The sequence below is a fragment of the Penaeus vannamei genome, chromosome 1 (genome assembly GCF_042767895.1).
Source record: "Penaeus vannamei isolate JL-2024 chromosome 1, ASM4276789v1, whole genome shotgun sequence".
NCBI lineage: Eukaryota > Metazoa > Arthropoda > Malacostraca > Decapoda > Penaeidae > Penaeus > Penaeus vannamei.
In genome coordinates, this window is record NC_091549.1 from 56,375,915 (window position 1) to 56,391,233 (window position 15,319).

A 15,319-nucleotide genomic window follows, 5' to 3' on the forward strand; every position below is an offset into this window, starting at 1 on the left:
ATATGTTTGAATTTTATGCTGGTAGATCGCATCAGGGTAACTGTAGAAAATGTTGATCATATCTCACAAAAGAAATTATAACAAGAATGATAATGATAATGATGATAATAATAAAAATAGTAATAGTTATGATAATTATGATAATCATTATTGTCATTATCATCATTAGTAGTAGTAGTAGTATCATGATCATTATTATTACAATTATAATTATTACAATTATCATTATCCTCACCATTATCTGTTTTCTGATTATAGTTATTTTTATAATTGTCATTATTATCATTGATACTATTACTAACATCAGTATCACCGTCGTCATTCTTACCATTATCCTTATCATCATTATTACTGTAACTAATGTTATTATCATGATTTTTATTATCACCATTACTATCATTATAACTATTGTCATCGTCGCCATTATAATCATTATCATCATCATCAATAATATTATTAAGATTATCATTATCATGATTGACATCATAACCATTATCACTACCATCATTGTTATCATTACTATTATAATTATCCTTGCTATCATTATCATCATCATTATTGATATTATTATTGTTAAAACATTATCATTATTGTTATTACTATCGCTGTTACTATTATAGTTGCTGCAATCACTAACATTATTACTATCATCATCATTATCATTATTGTTAAAAGTTTAAATGTTATCATGATCATAATCAATATCAACTAGATGAGTCATTCAACACAATCAAAATAATTCCAAAGAAGAAATATAGCAATCATAAACAAAATAATGATCTAAATGCCTAGATCCGAAAATATTTTCTGTAAAGTGATATTTTCCTGAACGATATTTGATAAATAAGGAAAAAATATAGGCTCGTAGATAGGAAAGTGAAAGATCAATATTTACGTATCACATAATATGAACAAAATATAGCTTATAAATCTACAAGAAAACACTCTTTTAAAATATTTTGCTTGTATAATATCATTTATATATTTCAAAATACTATTGAATATTCTAAATTGTCTTAAAAGTTTATTTCAGATATAAATTAATGATAAATACACATCACAATCCGGAGTTAAAATCCCGAGTGTGTTTTGTCGTCTGAAGGAAAAGCCGTAAACCCTGATAGCACAAGCGACTATATTTAACCGATAAAAGAAGCAGTAGAAGTTGATAACGTATAGTATTTTCTCTAAAAGGCTGAAACCTTCTATTAACAGCAAAAAGGAGGACAAACCGAAGGAGAAGAGGAAAAAGAAGGAGAAGCCCAATGACTCCCAGGAAATAGCTCGTAAGAACTTTAAATCACAGGAATAATGCAGATTTTAAGACGGACGGAGGCTATTCTGAGCAGGCTAGGACGTTCTTCGCCCAGATGGACACAGAAGAGGAGAGAAAACCAAGGAAGAACGGACATAACAAGGAGATTCGTGAACACTTGGTCTCCTTTGGCTTCGGCTTTCAACGCGAAACCGAATAAGCTGTTGAGTCTTCACTTCACGAAGGGGGCGACGGTAAGCGGGGTTGCTAAGGGGGTTTGGGGTTATTTTGGGGTGGTTTTAGGGGCAGAAAAGTGTTATGTGGCTCAGGGTTTTGGGTGGCAAGAGTGTGCTTGTCTTACCAGCTGATAGATCAGTAAATTATTAGTATCTTATCAGTGTATATGGTGGAGGTTTGTTGACCTTTGCAGGAGCATGTAGAATGGAGACCACACTAATCTGCTGATGTAATTATGCTCTGGACAACTTCCACAATTTTTTTTTTTTAATGCAGCATAGTCTGATCATAATAGAGCATTACCTAGCTGATGGAAAAGGGGACTTGGCTATGCCCTCTTTACAAGAACCTCTATATGGAAATATACAATGAAGGAATGTGTGAAAAGACATGGAAATGTAGCTTTGGAAGGAAATATATATTTGAAAAAAAAGAAAGATGGTTCATGGAATTTATTGTCATTATCCTGAGTATCCCATATTACTGTTCATTGATATCGGTGTTCCTCTTTTTTTATTTTATATACTTGTATTTCTCCTTACTTATTCTTTGATTTTTTCCCCTTGAATAATTGTCTTTGTTTAATTTCTCAATCAAGCTCCAAGGCTGTGTAATAAAATTAATCAGTCAAATTATTGTTCAGATGAAATCACAGCTGCCTTTATTGGAGGAGATGATTTATTATTTCAGTAATTTGTGTCATTCAGGTAGGCATTATCATTAGTAGCAGTTATAGTAGTTTGATATCATTTTGTTTTATGTAAAGTTACTTTATTCTCATTTTCTTTTCTTTTTTCAGGGCTTGTTTGGCCTCCCAGAGCTGAATGAACCTGAAGGTTTCTATTTGCTCAAGGAAAATGCAGTACGTGAAGCAGAGTCTTTGGTGGCCGAGTGCTGCTCTCCAGAAAGATCACGTAAAATGGTGGAGGTAGGAAGTTGATTTTGATATGGACACACTGTATTAATTATTCTAGAAAGCTGTGAATTGACAATAGTAATTCTAACAAGATAGATTGCATCAGCAAAGTAATTTTACCTGGATATACTATGCAAGGGAAAAGTGTCTATGTTAGTCTATTGCCCCAGGAAACCATTCACAGCCATGGTTGGTTGGTTAGTTGGGTGCTTGGGGGTCCCCAGGCTACCCCTTTATAAGAAGCTGTCAATGTGCATGTAGGTGACCACTCTCATCTGCACACTCCATAAGTGGTGGGAGAATGTTATGCTGTGGCATTGTCTGTCAACTTTCCAGACTGCACACTCATCAAGGGAGTCCATCATTGTGTGGGTGGATGAAAAGTTGGTTCCGAGGGTGTTATCTAGTCTATTTCTAGCCTATGTGTTGAGTGAGAGGTGTTGATGAAAGGCATGAGGGGTGTACTCTTTGAGCTCAAGGCATCTGTGTTTCTGTAAGCACATGAAAGGCAGTGAATGACCAAGTATATTTTATGTGTCTCTATGTAGCAAAGCTTATTTGATGTAGTGTTTATGTAAGTGTTTTGTTGATAGGGTTGTATGTATAATATCCTTGGGTTAATTGTAGCTGTGTTGATATAGAGACACATGGGCAAAAAATGACTTCCAACTCTAGCTAGCCAAGCAAGAAATTCTAGGTCTAGAAATTTATATTCGATATTTTAGAATTGACATTCAATTTCTCTGAAGTTTATTTTCTATTCTTAGTAGACAGTGATTATAGATGGCCATGACTACATGATTACAAATTGCCATCTAGAAATAAGGAGTGTTGAAATTTATGTTCTCTATATGTTCTATGAGTGTACTGTGTTGCATGTTGACTTCTCATGTCATGAAACAATGATACTCATGGTTATTGACTAAGGTCAAGTCACTTTGTTAAATTTACTCTTTTTAGAATATATATAAAGGAATTTTTACACTAAGTCTCACAGCACCAGTGTTAAAAATTTAGAAAAACTGCTAAAGGGTTCAAGTTCTTAATTACTCTAGCTGTATAAGGAAAGTAGAAAGATTGATGATAAGAACTATGTTGGTATCTAATATGGCATTTAGCTAAGATGTAAGAGCAGGTGGGACAGGTGTGCCTGAATCTCTTCTTTTTATTGGTGTATTATTCATCAACTTTATCTTTTATTTTTTCCAGGTCTTTGACCACCTTTCTGACACTCTCTGTCGTGTTGCTGATTTGGCTGAGTTTATCCGCATGGCACACCCTCAGGCCCGCTACTCCCATGCTGCAGAGGATGCAAGCATCGCCATAGGTGGACTTGTTGAACAGTAAGTCCAGGGCAGATTTTTATCTTGTTATTCAAAATTTCCTTTATCCCCCTCTTTAATCCTTACTTCTTTCTTTTAATCTAGAGGTAATGATTTTATAATGAACGAATACTATATCCTCATTCCTCTCCATATCTCAATACAGATTTCCTTCTTATCTGATCCAGGTTAAATACTCACCGACAATTATATGATAGTCTGAGGGAGGTTGTAAACAACGGTGACATTTTCCCAACCACAGATGTTGATAGGCATGTGGCCAAGCTCTTCCTCTTCGACTTTGAGCAGTCAGGTTGGTTTTCTCCTTTTGGTATAGGGTTAGCTTAGGCTTACTTCATAGATATAAGAAGAATGATAAAGATTTGTGGTATTTTTTATCTTTGTGATTAGATTTATGTTTAATATTTTTCTTTGATACATGTTTATTCATACAACAAGCATGTGCACCCACACACACACATGCATACATATATATTCATTATCTAACCCAGCTCTTTCCAAACTTCATTCCCCCTTTCATCCCCTCACAGGTATCCACTTGGACGAAGCCAAGCGATGCCGTGTGGTATCCCTGAACGAGGCCATCCTCACCCTCGGGCAGCACTTCATGAATGGCTCCCTCCAGTCCCGAGCAATTCCCAAGAAGAAGCTGCCCGAGTCCATCCGCCAGCAGTAAGTCCTTAGAAATTGTGGTGTCAGTGCCTATGTTTGAAAAGTGTATGGATGTGTAGATTATTTTTATGGACTATATGATGGAAAAAACAATCTTTCTCTCTTCTGCTTCTTCGTCTTATGGGAGGCAATTATGGGAAGTTTATAAGTGTTTATTTTTTCCCTAGGATTACAAATCAAACTTAAGTAAATCAGTAGTTTTTCTTCTTCTTTTTCTTCTTTCTTTTTTCAGTACACAACAGTGAAAGAAAAAGTTTTCGTGGCAGAAGACGTTTTCTTTCTCATTAGACTTCAAAACTGTCATTTCACTTTTTGTAGGAGCATATTCAGATTTTTGCTTGTGTTTGTTCTATCCTTAAGCACAGTGTGGTTCTGATATGAGGTCGATAATAACATTCTATCCGATATCATAGTGTTATATGATAATTTACTTAAATATTCATATGCTCCTTCCCATCTTTGCTGAACAGCTTTGCCATAGATGGGGACAACATAGTGGTAACAGGCCTGTATGCAGATGCCCACATGGAGATCACAAGGGAGGCGGCGTACAAGATCTTCCTACACCCAGACCAGCACCAGGAGTACCTTCTGACAGAGCTGCTCACCAGACGGCACGAGATGGCCACCATATGCGGCTTCAAATCATATGCCCACAGGTTAGTGTTGTGTTAGGGATGGCGAGATTGACTGGAACACTTATGAAAATGGTATTATATGTTAGAATTTATATGTAAATAGTTATTATATTGTGAGCTAGGATTATGAGGAGTTTGAATGTCTTTTTTATACACCTTTTTCTGATGTGTATTAGTGTTATTTTTGGTAGCTGTGGCATATATATGACCAAAGGACAAGTGGCTTAATCTTCTCCAACCCATAAAACTTAATAGAAACCAGTGCTTGCTATATTTAATGGTATGGTAGTATCACTTACTTTGCTAGTTCATTTAGGCCCTGTTTTTTTTCTTTTTGTATTAAGGGAGTTTTTAAGTTCATTCTCATTTGTTTTACATTTCATTTTTAGCTATTTATATTTGATTTTATTGTTGGTAAATTTCCTTAGAATTTTTATTACTTGAAATGTAATTTTTTCTTTCTTCTTTTCTCTATGTTTTTGTACATAAATGATATTTCCAAAATCATATCATTATCAAATAATATCATTATTATTATATTATGATTAACTGTCTGATACTCATGTCCACTCCCTTTCTCAGAGCCGTCAACAGCAGCTTAGCCGAGTCTCCCGACCTCGTGCTGAACTTCTTGAAATTGGTGTCAAAAGAGGTGAGGCCCTTAGCCAAGGAGGACTTCAGGGAGATGGAGAAGATGAAGAAAGAACAATACAGATACTCGAGGGTAAGCCATCATCATTGTTGTTTCTTTTTTACCCATTATTTAGAAAACTTTTTCTAAAGTTTGTTTTTCTTTCTTTCGTTCTTTTTTCTTTTCTTTTCTTTTTTTAAGCTGAAAAAATTCAACTTAGATGTCCTAAAGAACACAGGACTGTAGTTTACTGTATGTTTGTTTGTTTGTTTGTTTTTAGAATAAGTCAATAGATTTATTTTGACTATTACAGTTATCATATCAACACTACCCTCCTGGAAGTAAAAGGAACAAATAGACCAGTTTATAAGTCAATTAATAGTAAGTGATAAATGATAGACAAATAAGATAACACAGATAACAGCAGTGAATGAATATCTAAATAAATAGGATATATTTGATATTTCAGATTAAAGAAACTCATAATCTTAAAACAAAATGCTTTTACAGGACCTAGCTCCCTGGGATGTGCCTTACTTCACCGGCCAGGCAAGGCAGAGTAAATTCTCCATGAGTGGAGGTGATCTCGCACCGTACTTCTCTTTAGGGGCAGTCATGGACGGGCTCAGCAGCCTGCTTCGGAATCTGTATAACGTGTCTCTCAAAGTGCAGGAGCCGTTACCTGGGGAACTTTGGACCAACGATGTCTATAAGCTAGCTGGTGGGTAGTGTGTGTGTGTGTGTGTCTGTCTGTCTGTCTGTCTGTGCATGCATAGGTAGAATGTGAAATATATTTAAAAAGTATTATTAAAAGAGGTTATTTGTTACAAAATATTGATTTGTGTTCTCACAATATTTGTGAATTACACTGATTTAATTTTTGAAACCTTATCATTACTCACTTATTGATCAATCTACTTATCTACATGTAGTAACACTGCAAAAACTCAGATGATAGTAACCGTCCTTTCCCTCAGATCATCTCCTTAAAACCACCCCTGCAATGCGAAATCAACACCCCTTTCCTCACTCAAACTCTTACCGCTCTCACTTCCTCAGTAATGCACGAAATGGAAGGCCTCTTGGGCTACATCTACTGCGATTTCTACGAGCGCATCGGCAAGGCCCACCAGGACTGCCATTTCACCATTAGGGGCGGGAAGCTGCTCCCTGATGGATCATATCAAGTAAGTGCGCCAGAGAGTATATACATGTAAGTAGTGTAATATATATTTTTGGTGACTGACTAATATATAATTAGGCTTTGTATAGGAATGTTGTTTGTACTCTATTCAATATTGAATTATTATTATTTATTTTTTCGTGGGGATGTGTTAATGTTGTTATTGTCATGGTTATTTTTGTTTTTGCTGTTATTATTATTGATATCATCGTTATCATTATTGTTGTTGTTTTTATTTCCGCTGTTGTTCTGGGATATTTAAAGTCATAAACTTTGGAAGTGTTTCCATATCATCAGTAAACCGTCACAACTAAACTATTTTAAGATATGTAAAATAGTCTAATTGTAGCTTGTATTATTGTATGTTTATTTTGTTGTACTTATATATGCTGTTATTGTTATTTTAGGATGTGATTGCAATCATTGCCATTGATATTATTGGATGTTATTGTGGTTCTTACCAGTATAGTTATGATTATTGATATTGTAGATATGATTTTGCTTTTACAATTGTTATTATATAATCTTGTATTTCTTCTCATTATTATTAGTAGCAGTATAATTGTTATTTTGATTATCAATATTATTATCATCATTATTATTATTATGATTACATTTATAAGGATTATCATTATTAGTATCATTATTATAATTACATTTATGAAGATTATCATCATTATCATCCTCACTCTTGTCCCTCCAGGATCCTATTGTGGTTCTCCACCTGAACCTGCCTGCTCCCACCTGGTCAACGCCCTCTCTGCTCACGCCCGGCATGGTTGAGAATCTGTTCCACGAGATGGGTCATGCTTTGCACTCCATGCTGGCAAGGTCAGAAGGGCTGGTTTCTGTGTGTGTGTGTGTTTGTGTGTTTCTGCCTATTGGTTATTAAAACATTGTTTTCTGTACTTTAAAAAAAAAACTGTTTCATTCTTATTGCTATTTCTGGTTGAGTATCATTAGTAACTATACTCTTTATTACAATAATTATTTTATATGGTCTTTTTATTATTATCATCATCAATATTATCATTATCATTCCCATAACATATCCACTCCACAGAACACAGTATCAGCATGTGACGGGAACACGCTGCAGCACAGATTTTGCAGAAGTTCCCTCGATCCTGATGGAGTTTTTTGCCATGGACCCCAGAGTCCTGCGCACTTATGCCCGCCATTACAAGACGGGAGAGCCCATCCCTGACAAACTGCTTGAGAAATTGGTTGCATCTAAGTCTGTGTTCGCTGCCTCAGAAATGCAGCTGCAGGTATAGTGTTGTTGCGTGTGTTAAAGATCTGAATGTGTGATTAGTGAAAGGATTCGTACCTCTGATTATTTCTTGTCCGAATTTTAGGTGTTAGAGCGGTATTAAATTGTGAGAACAATCCTAATCTGTGGTGCTGGTTCTGGTTATTTTCTGGTACAGACATCACAAAATCTGATGTAGATTTCAATGCAGTTTTGGAATTCCTGATATTCAGGTTCTGTAAAGTGTTAGTTGGCAATAGTATTCTGAATTTATTTACAGGGATTAAGTTTGAAAGCATTAATTTTATGTAGTAGAAAGTTTTGCTGTATATTGCTTAGTGCACTAGAATTGTATTTTATTTTAATATTCCTTTGTATCATTTTTTTTTATCAGTCTACTTCTCTGTCAATCTTTATTTGCATGTAGTGAATAGCTGTAAAAACTTGGTTAATATGTCATTACATTTTTATTTATATTTGTTTAAAGGAAAAAGTAGGAATGACACATATTTTAATCTATTTTGCAACAAAAGGATATATCCATATACATTATTTTGCAACAAAATGATCAGGTATTTTCACTTTTCTGTCTTTATGATTAGCATTTCAACAAAAACAAAAAAAGTTTATAATAAAACTTATTTTCCAGACCTTCTACTCTATGCTCGACCAGCGTTACCACAGTGAAGAACGATGGGATTCAACTACAACCACAACACAGATATTAGAGAAAGTGCAGAATGAATATTATGGGCTTCCATATGTCCCCAATACTGTTAGTAAACTTTGTGTCCTTTACTTATTGTGTATCGTATTGTATGGATTGTGATTATGCAGTGGACCTGCATTAATCTAAAGGAACTTGTTGATTCAGTTATACGTGTTTTAGGTGTGTTTTCACTCTTAAACTTTTGCAGAAATGGTAAGGAACTTTAACAGATTTTTTTATTATTATTATTCAGGCTTGGCAACTGAGGTTTGGTCACCTTGTTGGCTATGGAGCAAAATACTACGCTTATCTGGTGTCTCGTGCCGTGGCCTCCTGGATCTGGCAGAAGTATTTTGTGGACAATCCATTCAGCAGGTGAGTTGGTTTGCTACAGCTTTGTAGTCTCTGCTTTCATTAAGTGATTTATGTTATTTACCTTTGACTTAATTATATAAACAAGCATGTGAGTGAGTGAGTGTGTGTAAGTGGGTGTGTGGGTGTTTGTATTTGTGTGGGTCGGTGGGTATGAGGATTAAAAGAAAGTTTTGTAATCAGTTAGTATGACACAACCATGATAACTATTTATTCTTCACTCCATAGGGAAATGGGTGAGAAATATCGCCGGGAAGTGCTAGCTCATGGTGGAGGGAAACCCCCACGAGCGATGGTAGGAGAGTTCCTTGGCCGAGAGGTGACAGCAGAGAGCATGGTAGAGGCTCTTAGGACAGATTTGGAGTCAAAGAAAGAGAGGGTGGAGACAACCACTGCAAAGTAGGATGTGCTCTTCCAATATCTGGGGTATTAGAAATGAGGTCTGAAGCATCAAAGATTGAGGTGTCTGGAAAGAGGGTGTAATATTTGGATAATCCAATACAGAGAGAGGAGTATTTAGAGAGACTATTTTTTCAGAGTAAATGAAGACACTAATAAGATAATTTAGTTGTCTATCAATATGTGCAAAAGTAATTTACAGAGCAATAAGGTTGTTTTTATGTGATGTGTGAGTTTTACTGTGTTAGGTGCTGTTTCATTAAGATGAAAATCAAGCAGTTTAAGAAACTTACATAAAGTATCTATAGAATTTAAAACTACAGACATAACTCAAGGATGCTACCTTTCGTTGTCACTCTCTCCATTGCATTATTATTGTAATAGTCTATCCTATGAATCTGTGTGGGATGAGGACTTTTTTTTGTCATTTATTTTATCTGAATTAATTTTCTCAGGGATATGTTTGTGAGATTATTCAGACAGTACCAGTCTGGTCTGTTTCAAACATGGTGAAAATGCAGTTTGGTAATGTATTTCATTATTTTTTATTTTTTATTTTTTTTCTTGATAGCAAATATTTGTAATAATTATATCTCTTCTACCTAATCAATATGATAAATGGTATTCCTAGTTGTAAATGATGGAAAGAAATATGAAATATTGTACTATAAGATGAGATAGAATGTTGCTAGGTTTTATATTTTACTTAAAAATGGTGCTTATATACCTGTTCAATTATTATTATTGATAACGGTATTGTGATTTGGTACATTTGTTATATTGTGTATATAAAATATATATTTCTCAAAAAAAAACAAAAAAGTTTTTCTTTTACTGAGTTGCATATAGTTTCAGTCAGTTCATGAACTATATGCATTCCTTATTGGTCTTATATTATCAGATTATCGACCGGTTTGCTAAAATTGTGCCAGGCCCGACCCAATGAATTTTCATAAACTCAGACGCAGAAATAAAGGCATATCTGTCTATATATCTGATAGATTCACATTTAACCATCTATTTGCCAGGTTGATATACATGTCTAGACTGATAAATATGCATTTATTTCTTTATTTATGCATGTCAAGTATACGAATATTCTTTGGGTCGGGCCTCGCACAATTCTAACAAACCGGCCATATGATTTTGGGTTCATTAGGATTTCATATATCAACATTATTATTAGTTGAAGTTGTAGTATTCTGACTGCCATTATTACTATGAATTTCATTAGCTGTTGTTATCATTGTTATTATCATTATAATTTTTATCACTGTAATTATCTAAATTATTATCATTATTACTTTTATTATTATCATCAACATCATTTCATTATCATCATTATCAATATTACTATTATTATTGTTATTTTTATTGTGATCATTATCAGTTATTATCATCAGTATTGTTGGTATTATTATTATTATTATTATTATTACTCTTACTATTATCATTATGATCACTATTGGTTTCTCTGTTAACATGATTATAATAGTAATTATTTTTATTATTTTCACTATTATTATTAATATCATATTATTATTATTATCATTTTTACAAAGTGGTGATTAAGTTTTTAGCAAAGTATAAGGGTCTGTTATAATTATATAAGAGATTATAAATAAACATATTGAAATGTGTAATGACAAAAGGAAATTTATGTTACTGACACATTCAGGCAAACTACAGAAGCAAGAAATGTTACTTTATTTGCATCATGCTTTTTTATTGTACTGGTGAAAGCAATATGTGGAATGAAATTATTCTGTTTCAAGTAATTATCACCAGCTAATTATCGAGTGAATATCAGTATCAACTTATCTTTTGTGCATTAATTATCATTACCAGCCAGTTAATTATCAAATCATTTTAATTCTTCTTTTATCTGCATGACGACAACAAAAACTGTAGAGAAATGAATCCCACTATAATAGATCTTTCAAAATGTTCTTGAGGCTTTTCCCTTTTTTTAAGAAAATCTATTTACTTTATTTCTTTAATTACTTTATTGAAAAATATAGTTACTCTTAATCATTAATACATCACCATTATCATTATCATCATTATTATCAATCATCATAATAATGATCATTTTACTTTTATTTAAGCTATTGGTGTTTCTGTTTTATCTATATATATTTATAAATGTAATACTTATCACTTTTATGTAATACGTATTTGATAGATAGCAGATGTATTGGTCTGTTAATAGCTAATCTTTGCAAGGTTATGTACCTTGAGATGATAATGCCGTATATTTAGAGCATATGCTTTTAATTTCTAATATATTGCTGAATATTTAAATCAAAAATGTATATTTGTATGTGCTTCTCAATTGCTTCTCTCTCTTCTCTCTCCTCTCTTCTCGCTTCTCTCTCCTCTCTTCTCTCTTCTCTCTTCTCTCTTCTCTCTCTTCTCTTCTCTCTTCACTTTTCTCTCTTTCCTCTCTCTTTCTCTCTTCTCTCTACTCTCTTCTCTCTCTCTCTCATCTCCCTCTTCACTTTTCTCTTTCTCTCTTCTCTTTTCTCTCTCTCTTTCTTCTCGCTTTTTTCTCTCTCTCTCTTCTCTCTCCACTTTCTCTTCTCTCTTCACTCTCTCTTCTCTCTTCTCTCTCTCTCTTGTCTCTTCTCACTTCACTTTTCTCTCTCTCTTCTCTTTTCTCTCTCTCTCTCTTCCCTCTTCTCTCTCTCTTCTCTCTTCTCTCTCCTCCCTCCTCCCTCTCTCTTCCCTCTTCCCTCTCTCCTCTCTCCTCTCTCCTCTCTCCTCTCTCCTCTCTCTCTCTCTCTCTCTTCTCTTCTCCTCTCTTCTCTCTGTTCTCTCTTGTCTCTCCTCTCTCTTCTCTCCCCTCTCTCTTCTCTCTCCTCTCTCTTCTCTCCTCTCTCTCTTCTCTCCTCTCTCTCTTCTCTCCTCTCTCTCCTCTCGTCTCTCTCCTTTCTCCTCTCTCCTCTCGTCTCTCTCCTTTCTCCTCTCTCCTCTCTCTCTCTTCTTTCTTCTATTCTCTCTCTTCTCTCTTTTCTCTCTCTCTTCTCTTCTCTCTTTCTTCTTTTCTCTCTCTCTTCTCTCTCTCTTCTCTCTCTCTTCTCTCTCTCTTCTCTCTCTCTTCTCTCTCTCTTCTCTCTCACTTCTCTCTCTCTTCTCTTTCTCTTCTCTCTCTTCTCTCTCTCTCTCTCTCTCTCTTTCTCTTTCTCTTTCTCTTTCTCTCTCTCTCTCTCTCTCTCTCTCTCTCTCTCTCTCTCTCTCTCTCTCTCTCTATATATATATATATATATATATATATATATATATATATATATATATATATATATATATATCTGTGTGTCTGTTTGTCTGTCTGTCTGTCTTTAGTATGAAAGAATGATTGTCTGTGCAGGTGCATGAATTGCCACTTGTTAATGTGCATGTACCATCTAAAAATTATTATTTAATCAATAAATAACCATCATTTAAGGCATCTTCATATGCCATACATCCTCACATATATTATAAATATATCAACTTCATCCAGAAAAATCTGATGTAGAACAAAACATCCTCCATGTTAATGACTCATAAAAAAAAAATGTAATAACTGCAAGGAAAGAGAAACAAGCTTTGTTCTTCTGGTGTTTATAAACGAAGGAAATATTGCACAACAACGTTAATCTATGAGATTTAAAACTTGAAAGACTCAGAGCTGCATTTTAGAAAGGCAGCATTAACATCTAATATCTACAACTGCGAAAACAAAGAGCAGTGGAGTGTTAAAATTCATATTAATTACAGTCATTAACTTCTATATTCAAATACATAAGGACAAAAGAGAAACCCTACATTAAAAAAAATATATATGCTTACATACTAGAGAAAACTGGCAAAGTTTTACATGCAATTTGCACTGTTAATAATATTTACAGGTGAAAATATTGGCACATTGGGTGAGAGATTTACTTAGGAATAGCACAGAATTTTAATTAAGCAAAATATTTACATGTTAAAATCAGTTTGAGAAATCTATGAGAAAGTACATGGTCAATATAATACAAAAATAGGATAATGTTGAATATAATACAAAAATAATGCTAAATGCAGTAAGTTAAAATATGATAAAAACTACACATGTTTAAGAATGAGTCCCTTACCATCTCTTAAAACCCTAATAATCACTTTCAAACAGGCAATATGCATAATGCAACATCACAACACGGCCTGCTGATTACCAAAGCTCATTTCCTTATAGCTGTAAATACCTCCTTTCACATCCAACAGAGTTCTCGCTCATACAGCAGTTATAAGAAGGCACATTGACAAACAGCATCCCACTCATTCTCAAACTGTTCAGGTGCAGAGCTTTTTTAAAGTGTGTTTTCATGACTGTGCCTGTAAAGAGTATTCACAAGGCACATCAGCTCATTATTATTACTATTATTATTATCATAATCTTAACTAAATGTAATTATCTTGATAATACAACTGTTATCTTGATTCCCATCTGCCATCAGAATCATTAACATCATTCTCATTATCTTTATTTGTAATAATAAATAACTTCAATAATATTCATAATCATATTTCCACTATCATAATTCTTATTTTCAAGAAACATTTTCAACATAATCATGTAATACATTTAATTTTAATTTTATTTTGCATTAGTAGAGAAGGTAACTCTACTAATTTTATACATCTCAAACATACTCCCATTCTCATAACACAAGCAAATGCAGGAACACAAAAAGTGAAATATACAATTAAGCATATAAATCACAGCTCTTCCCAACATAATACCAAAATGAAGTAGAGAAACATCTAATAATTATTTAGGAGATACCTCTTTCCAAAAACCATACTCACCTTCGACATAGCAATCGTACCCCTATCTTTTCTGATGTGATAACACTATCTCACTCTGATTGGGGAGGAACAGTGTAAGGCAAACAGAGTTGGTATTCAACCAGATCACACACCTGTACATTATAAGCATCACGCACTATGCAGAACTCTTCTGTCACCAATATTTGAACAATAAGGGATGAACAAGTATAGGAGACTAGTAAATGTCACTATCACTCATAAACGTATTTTAAAGTTTAATTCTCGATTTTTACTGATGGATAAGACATGAAAGGATCTATGCTATGTCTTTATTTCCCAGAAGTTTTGGTAGATCAGTTTTTTTTTTTACTCATACAGTACTCAACCTTCAAAGTATAAGCCTAAAGTGATGAGCATTAAACTTAATAAGATTTAGCAAGATGTTAAGGAAGCTAGCACACTAGATAATAACCTAATAAGAATCTCTCTCTCTCTCTCTGTCTCTTTCTCTCTCTCTGTCTCTCTCTGTCTCTCTCTCTCTCTCTCTGTCTGTCTCTCTCTCTGTCTCTCTCTCTCTCTCTGTCTGTCTGTCTGTCTGTCTGTCTGTCTGTCTGTCTGTCTGTCTGTCTGTCTGTCTGTCTGTCTGTCTGTCTGTCTGTCTGTCTGTCTGTCTGTCTGTCTGTCTGTCTGTCTGTCTGTCTCTCTCTCTCTCTCTCTCTCTCTCTCTCTCTCTCTCTCTCTCTCTCTCTCTCTCTCTCTCTCTCTCTCTCTCTCTCAGGTGTGGTAGAATTATGATTTTACGTCATTCTTTAACGTCCGTTCATATATCAATATGAATGCATCTACCTCTGAACATGTGTAGTCATGAAATAGTAATGGGTCTTTTAAAATGGAATGGAATAATAAATATACCCATGTCTC

The 15,319-nt window shown here is 34.2% G+C and overlaps 1 protein-coding gene across 1 annotated transcript; it reads left to right on the forward strand.

Moving 5' to 3' along the window:
- Positions 1-1,072: 1,072 nt before the first annotated feature.
- On the forward strand, positions 1,073-10,429 carry LOC113810986 (mitochondrial intermediate peptidase). Its single transcript, XM_070125001.1, has 14 exons — positions 1,073-1,509; positions 2,292-2,420; positions 3,618-3,751; positions 3,919-4,043; positions 4,282-4,423; positions 4,894-5,082; positions 5,644-5,785; positions 6,203-6,413; positions 6,752-6,879; positions 7,579-7,706; positions 7,939-8,146; positions 8,777-8,902; positions 9,090-9,211; positions 9,437-10,429. The coding sequence occupies exons 1-14, from the start codon at positions 1,312-1,314 to the stop codon at positions 9,609-9,611; spliced, it is 2,157 nt and encodes a 718-aa protein (XP_069981102.1). The 5' UTR covers positions 1,073-1,311; the 3' UTR covers positions 9,612-10,429.
- Positions 10,430-15,319: the final 4,890 nt, after the last annotated feature.

Coding starts and splice junctions, on each gene's coding strand:
- LOC113810986 (XM_070125001.1), top strand. CDS start 1,312: ATGCAGATTTTAAGACGGACGGAGGCTATTCTGAGCAGGCTAGGACGT. Junction 6,414..6,751: donor CGATGTCTATAAGCTAGCTG/GTGGGTAGTGTG, acceptor TCACTTCCTCAG/TAATGCACGAAATGGAAGGC. Junction 7,707..7,938: donor TTGCACTCCATGCTGGCAAG/GTCAGAAGGGCT, acceptor TCCACTCCACAG/AACACAGTATCAGCATGTGA.